Here is a 7,813-nt window from a genome sequence, read left to right on the forward strand (position 1 = left end):
ACCCGATGTCACAGGAAGGCCATAAAGATCATCAAGGACAACAACCACCCAAGCATCACCGGGGGCAAACTACCTGCCCTCCAGGACAACCTACACCACCCGATGTCACAGGAAGGCCATAAAGATCATCAAGGACAACAACCACCCAAGCCACTGCCTGTTCACCCCGCTATCATCCAGAAGGCGAGGTCAGTACAGGTGCTTCAAAGCAGGGACCGAGAGACTGAAACAGCTTCTATCTCAAGGCCATCAGACTGTTAAACAGCCACCACTAACATTTAGTGGCCGCTGCCAACATACTGACTCAACTCCAGCCACTTTAATAATGGGAATTGATGGAAATTATGTAAAAATGTGCCACTTTAAACAATGCCACTTAATATAATGTTTACATACCCTACATTACTCATCTCATATATACTGTACTCTATACCATCTACTGCATCTTGCCTATGCCGTTCTGTACCATCACTCATTCATATATCTTTATGTACATATTTTTTATCCCTTTACACTTGTGTGTGTATAAGGTAGTAGTTGTGGAATTGTTAGATTACTTGTTGGTTATTACTGCATTGTTGGAACTAGAAGCACAAGCATTTCGCTACACTCTCATTAACATCTGCTAACCATGTGACAAATAAAATTTGATTTGATACCTACAGAAAAAAAAGAACCTGCTCAATCCAAGGAATCGCCAGTGAAACCATTGGTCAATACTGATTATGAAATTCCTCCTCCCACGGGCAAGTACAACTTTGACTTGGATAAATTTGACCCAAATGTCAATCCATTTGGTACAACTGTAAAAATGACTGAATCTACAGTCTGTAAGGTGAAATCCAGTCCAGATGCCAAGGCACCAACCTCAGGCAGGGTGGCTGTCTCCCCTGAGAAAGTGGCAGAGCCTGTTCAGCAAGAAACTGCACCATCACTATGGTAAGTTCATTTTAATTTTGCAACTTTATTATTATCCCAATTTGTTTTAATGAAGTCTTGATTTATATGTAAAGCATTATCAGTTTGGTTGTGAGCATGTAGATATCACCTTATTAATGTAGCTACACCACACCATTCTCTTATGTTGGTTCTATTTTCAGTGTTTCTATTGCTGGTTATGAACCTGATCGTTCTGCTGTAAAAGAAGGAATTGTAAGCCTTTTAAAACTTTTTCAAAAAATGTATATTAATTAATTGTATTGCGACTACTTGGGTGACATTCTCTCTCCAATTTGTAGGACAACATTCCACAGAATCCGAAGCTTCAGATGGACTCTTGTGAAGTTATCTGCCTCTAACCCTAGGAAGCTCTTTGCCACCTTCTCCTCCCTCCTGAATCCTCCTCCCCCTCCTCCCCCCTCCTCCCTCTCTGCTGATGACTTCGTCAACCATTTTGAAAAGAAGGTCGACGACATCCGATCCTCGTTTGCTAAGTCAAACGACACCGCTGGTTCTGCTCACACTGCCCTACCCTGTGCTTTGACCTCTTTCTCCCCTCTCTCTCCAGATGAAATCTCGCGTCTTGTGACGGCCGGCCGCCCAACAACCTGCCCGCTTGACCCTATCCCCTCCTCTCTTCTCCAGACCATTTCCGGAGACCTTCTCCCTTACCTCACCTCGCTCATCAACTCATCCTTGACCGCTGGCTACGTCCCTTCCGTCTTCAAGAGAGCGAGAGTTGCACCCCTTCTGAAAAAACCTACACTCGATCCCTCCGATGTCAACAACTACAGACCAGTATCCCTTCTTTCTTTTCTCTCCAAAACTCTTGAACGTGCCGTCCTTGGCCAGCTCTCCTGCTATCTCTCTCAGAATGACCTTCTTGATCCAAATCAGTCAGGTTTCAAGACTAGTCATTCAACTGAGACTGCTCTTCTCTGTGTCACGGAGGCGCTCCGCACTGCTAAAGCTAACTCTCTCTCCTCTGCTCTCATCCTTCTAGACCTATCGGCTGCCTTTGATACTGTGAACCATCAGATCCTCCTCTCCACCCTCTCCGAGCTGGGCATCTCCGGCGCGGCCCACGCTTGCATTGCGTCCTACCTGACAGGTCGCTCCTACCAGGTGGCGTGGCGAGAATCTGTCTCCGCACCACGTGCTCTCACCACTGGTGTCCCCCAGGGCTCTGTTCTAGGCCCTCTCCTATTCTCGCTATACACCAAGTCACTTGGCTCTGTCATATCCTCACATGGTCTCTCCTATCATTGCTATGCAGACGACACACAATTAATCTTCTCCTTTCCCCCCTCTGATAACCAGGTGGTGAATCGCATCTCTGCATGTCTGGCAGACATATCAGTGTGGATGACGGATCACCACCTCAAGCTGAACCTCGGCAAGACGGAGCTGCTCTTCCTCCCGGGGAAGGACTGCCCGTTCCATGATCTCGCCATCACGGTTGACAACTCCATTGTGTCCTCCTCCCAGAGTGCTAAGAACCTTGGCGTGATCCTGGACAACACCCTGTCGTTCTCAACTAACATCAAGGCGGTGACCCGTTCCTGTAGGTTCATGCTCTACAACATTCGCAGAGTACGACCCTGCCTCACGCAGGAAGCGGCGCAGGTCCTAATCCAGGCACTTGTCATCTCCCGTCTGGATTACTGCAACTCGCTGTTGGCTGGGCTCCCTGCCTGTGCCATTAAACCCCTACAACTCATCCAGAACGCCGCAGCCCGTCTGGTGTTCAACTTTCCCAAGTTCTCTCACGTCACCCCGCTCCTCCGCTCTCTCCACTGGCTTCCAGTTGAAGCTCGCATCCGCTACAAGACCATGGTGCTTGCCTACGGAGCTGTGAGGGGAACGGCACCTCCGTACCTTCAGGCTCTGATCAGGCCCTACACCCAAACAAGGGCACTGCGTTCATCCACCTCTGGCCTGCTCGCCTCCCTACCTCTGAGGAAGTACAGTTCCCGCTCAGCCCAGTCAAAACTGTTCGCTGCTCTGGCACCCCAATGGTGGAACAAACTCCCTCACGACGCCAGGTCAGCGGAGTCAATCACCACCTTCCGGAGACACCTGAAACCCCACCTCTTTAAGGAATACCTAGGATAGGATAAAGTAATCCTTCTAACCCCCCCCCCTTAAAAGAGTTAGATGCACTATTGTAAAGTGGTTGTTCCACTGGATATCATAAGGTGAATGCACCAATTTGTAAGTCGCTCTGGATAAGAGCGTCTGCTAAATGACTTAAATGTAAATGTAAATGTAAGTTCAGTATCCTTCCTCTGGAAAAGAGCAGGAACCTCCAACTAAACCTGACCAACCTTCGCTAAGCACTCCACAACCCTTGGAACTCTGCCAATTTGAGCAGACCCCACAGAATGGCATGTCAGAATTGAATGAGCACTTTGTTCCTCTGGCAGCTGATAAACAGAGGAAGATGGAGAAGGCCCAGGCTGACATCACTAAAGTCCTGCAGGAGAAGGAACCGTTATCACAGGACCTGAATGCCATGGAGCGGTCCTTCTCAGATCTCGTCAAGAGACTAGACGAATACAAAGAGGTCATCGAGGGTTACATAAAGGTCAGCATGAAAAAGGATGTCATGCCCTATGCATTGGGCCCAGTGTTTTGCACAATCATGTAAAATGCTTGGATTTAAATGGGATACTGCAAGATTCTGGAAATTAAGCTGCTTTTCTGCATTGCTGAGAGTCGATGAACTTCTGGATACTGCTTTATGTGTGCAGTATGAAGTAAGTTGGAGGTTGTTTACTGTTCCTGTAGACCTCCAGTCATTGTGCTGACGCTAGTAACATTTAATCGCAAAACTATCTCCAACTTGCTTCTATTGCACGCAGACCTAACAGTGGTATCCAAAACTTAATCTGACTAAGTAGAAAAATGGCTTAAATGCCAGAATCCCTTTATAGCTCTTTCATTACAGGGTAATCTTTCCTTTCCACATGATTGCGCAAAACACAGGGCTCAGCTTTGGTGTAGGAAAGTAACATTGCTGTGAAGGAAGAAATTAAAAGGGTATGTGTAGGTCCAATACTTTGCTTTGCCACCATCATGACCTAGGGTTTTAAATGTGTGTGTGCCCCTATTAAGAATGAAGAGATGCTGAAGAAATGTGCTCAAGATTACCTGGCTAGGATCAAGGAGGAGGAGCAGCGCTACCAGACCCTGAAAGCCCATGCAGAGCATAAACTTAGCCTGTAAGACTCATCAAACTATACTTTGTGCAAAATAGTTACAGAATTGTTTAGTTGCTGGGCTTTGTGTAGGTTCACTGGGCTGACTTACTCTTATTCTCAGGGCGAATGGAGAGATTGCAGATGTGCGCTCCAAACTAAAGTCTCTGGTCGCTGCTCTTCAGGCCCAGCTGCGCAGGGAGCAGATAAAGGCCCAGTCACTGGGGAAGAGCCTTGACCAGAAAGTAAGTCACCCTCAATCTGAAGTAGTCCATGAGGGTGCCTTTATCAGTATTATTTGTTCAGAAAAGTGTTTTGCACTTATCATGGTTGATTTTGTTTTCCTCCTTGCTGATTTTCTGTCCCCTCAGGTAAAAGAGACTGAAGAACTCAACAACCTTTGCGATGAACTAATAGCTAAAGTCCAGAAGGGCTGAGTTCAACCATATGTCTGTCTTTGTTGTTGTCTGGTAGTCAAGATTTTTTTACAAATCTGAGTATGTGGTGGTCCTGATGAACAAGTGTGTGAATAGTGCTTTGTAAATATGTTTTGCTGCTCTTGATTGGAGTTTAAGCGCTGTAATATGCCAGCAGCATACCACCCTGCATACCACTGTTGGCTTGCTTCTGAAGCTAAGCAGGGTCGGTCCTGGTCAGTCCCTGGATGGGAGACCAGATGCTGCTGGAAGTGGTGTTGGAGGGCCAGTAGGAGGCACTCTTTCCTCTGGTCTAAAAAATATCCCAATGCCCCAGGGCAGTGATTGGGGACACTGCCCTGTGTAGGGTGCCGTCTTTCGGATGGGATGTTAAACGGGTGTCCTGACTCTCTGAGGTCATTAAAGATCCCATAGCACTTATCGTAAGAGTAGGGGTGTTAACCCCGGTGTCCTGGCTAAATTCCCAATCTGGCCCTCAAACCATCATGGTCACTTAATAATCCCCAGTTTATAATTGGCTCATTCATCCCCCTCCTCTCCCCTGTAACTATTCCCCAGGTCGTTGTTGCAAATGAGAACGTGTTCTCAGTCAACTTACCTGGTAAAATAAATAAAATAAATAAAAATAGTACTTCACTAGATTTCAATTCTACTGATTCATGTTGGTTTGTTTTATCAATGTCGGTCTTTATTACTGTAATAAAATTGTTTCACTAATCAAGATCAGTTGTAGCGCCTTGCAAGTTTATTTGAAATTCGTTGTACCCTAAACCTTTCGACCACAAGGAGGCGCTGTTTACCATAGAGTATTTTGTAGTGCAGTCTTGGCAAAGGTAATTTGGACTTAAGTTTCATGCATTTTATTGCAAGTTCCAATTGAGCATAGCTGTGACATTTGTACTTATTTCAGAACAGTAGCTAAAAGTGTACTTCCTAGACGTTTCTACTGGTGTGCTGTTAATGTCAACCATTCAGTAGCTTCCTTATCCCTCTTCTCTCTAGAGCCAAAGCTCATCCCGTTCTACAATGCGTACAAGAAAACAAATGGGCTGCCCTTATACAATGCTTTCCTTCTTCCCTGGGCAGCATAGTGTCATCACTCCCTGAGCAGGACAATGCACATCCTAAATGAAAGAAAATCCTTCCTAGATTGAGGTTGACTGTGGTAGTGAGGGGAGAAATGCTAGTCAGTTGGAGGACTATGAGAGCGCTCGTTCTGTCTGTGCCTATCTATCCAGTCATTCATTCCAGTACCACTGGCCCTGGCTGCCCTGTCTCACCCTGTAGAGATGACTAGGTTTTCTAGCCAAGTCGGGAGGAAAGCTGTACTAACTTTTATAGGAGCCTCCTGATGGTCCTTTTCTAGAAAGACTGATAACTTAAGACTGGGACAATACAAGTATTGGGGTATTTTTTCAATGTCAAAAATGAAAAGCCTTTGATCCTTAACCTGCTGTATGTAAAATATTGTGTGCTACATCTTGGAAAATAAATGACTGGATGACGATTGTTTCCAACATCAGGGCTGTTTGTTCCTAAGGAATTGAAATCCGATTTCTTATCATAACAAGTATCGGGACGCTGGTCCCGGCTCTAGTCACTGACCTCATTCCCAGTGGCATCCTGTGGGACTCTAAGCAATTTGTCAGACCAGAGGCTTTTACCAACCTCCTCGATCATTTTCAGACTTTGGGAAGCTCTTGCACAGTGGTCATTCAAACTTTTCTCAACAACATGGTCCTTCATACTATACATGTGATTTTATCATTGAGACATCAACCAAGCATTTCTAGTAGGGGTGCCATTCATTTCATGGAGGACCTAGTGTCAGTGTGTTTTTCTCTTTTTTCCAGTTAAGCCAGAAAGGTGAGGGGAGTTCCTTACTAATTAGTGACCTTTTCATCAATTAAGTACCAGGGAGGAGCAAAAATCCTAGGTTCGCCATGGAATGAGTGACACGTGCTTCACAGGAACAGAACCTTGAATTGAGGCCATGAATGAAGTGTAAATTTGCTTGTCCTTTAATCAAACTTCAAATGACTTGTAATGGGGTACATCGATAAGATTGTCAAACATAACCAATTATAAGTACTTGCATATAAACTAAATATGATTAACCTGGTTGGCAATGTCAAAGGTAGACTCAGCAGAAAGTAAACCGCAGTGGGTCAATTTCCGCAACAAAGCGCGTTGAAGCATGAGGCTCAATGTCTCCACTGTTTTGATCCTGTGGCTACCACGCTGTGAACAGCATGAAGTGAACCCCTGCACATGGGCAGCGCACAATTGGCCCAGCATCGTCTGGGTTAGGGGAGGGTTTGGCCGGGGTAGGCCGTCATTGTAAAATAAGAATTTGTTAATTGACAGAGCGGTCTTGCATCACTCATCTACATATCTGCGGTGCTGCTTGTGGAAACGTCATGTTGCTCAGTCTACCTTTTAATATATGAAATACAGTGCATTCGGAAAGTATTCAGACCCCTTGACGTTTTGTTACGTTGCAGCCTTATTCCGCAATCTACACAATGCCCCATGACAAAGCTCAGTTTCTTTAAAAAAAAAATGCAAATGTATTAAAAATAAATGTATTCACATGTATTCAGACCCTTTGCTATGAGACTCAATTGAGCTCAGGTGCATCCTGTTTCCATTTGTTTATCGACAGCTTGATTAGAGTCCACCTGTGGTAAATTCAATTGATTCTACGTGATTTGGAAAGGCGCACACATGTCTATGTAAGGTCCCACAGTTGACAGTGCATGTCAGAGCAAAAACCAAGCCGTGAGGGCGAAGGAATTGTCCATAGAGCTCCGAGACTGATAAGGCACAGATCTGGGGAAGGGTCACCAAAAAATGTCTGCAACATCGAAGGTCCCCAATAACACAGTGGCCTGTGTTATTGGAACCACCAAGGGTCTTCCTAGAGCTGGGCATTTGGGGGAGAAGGGCCTTGGTCAGGGAGGTGACCATGATCACCGGATGGTCATTTTGACTGCCCTCCAGAGTTCCTCTGAAGATGGAAGAACCTTCCAGAAGAACAATCATCTCTGCAGCACTCCACCAATCAGGCCTTTATGGTAGAGTTGCCAGACGGAACGACTCCTCAGTATAAGGCACATGACAGCCTGCTTGGCGTTTGCCAAAAGGCACCTAAAGACTCGGACCATGAGAAACAAGATTGAACTTTTTGGCCTGAATGTCAAGCGTCACGGCTGGAGGAAACCTGGCAACATCCCT

The 7,813-nt window shown here is 45.7% G+C and overlaps 1 protein-coding gene across 1 annotated transcript; it reads left to right on the forward strand.

Annotated features, from left to right (window-relative positions):
* Positions 1-3,328: 3,328 nt before the first annotated feature.
* LOC139531409 (transforming acidic coiled-coil-containing protein 3-like) lies at positions 3,329-4,718 on the forward strand. Its single transcript, XM_071327857.1, has 3 exons — positions 3,329-3,526; positions 4,057-4,163; positions 4,264-4,718. The coding sequence occupies exons 1-3, from the start codon at positions 3,329-3,331 to the stop codon at positions 4,574-4,576; spliced, it is 618 nt and encodes a 205-aa protein (XP_071183958.1). The 3' UTR covers positions 4,577-4,718.
* Positions 4,719-7,813: the final 3,095 nt, after the last annotated feature.

The sequence above is a fragment of the Salvelinus alpinus genome, chromosome 10 (assembly GCF_045679555.1).
Source record: "Salvelinus alpinus chromosome 10, SLU_Salpinus.1, whole genome shotgun sequence".
Lineage (NCBI taxonomy): Eukaryota > Metazoa > Chordata > Actinopteri > Salmoniformes > Salmonidae > Salvelinus > Salvelinus alpinus.

Excerpts from the sequence above, each read along its gene's own strand:
- LOC139531409 (XM_071327857.1), top strand. The coding sequence starts at position 3,329 with ATGTCAGAATTGAATGAGCACTTTGTTCCTCTGGCAGCTGATAAACAG. Across the intron at positions 3,527-4,056 it reads TCATCGAGGGTTACATAAAG|AATGAAGAGATGCTGAAGAA; the intron begins GTCAGCATGAAA and ends GCCCCTATTAAG. Across the intron at positions 4,164-4,263 it reads GCAGAGCATAAACTTAGCCT|GGCGAATGGAGAGATTGCAG; the intron begins GTAAGACTCATC and ends TCTTATTCTCAG.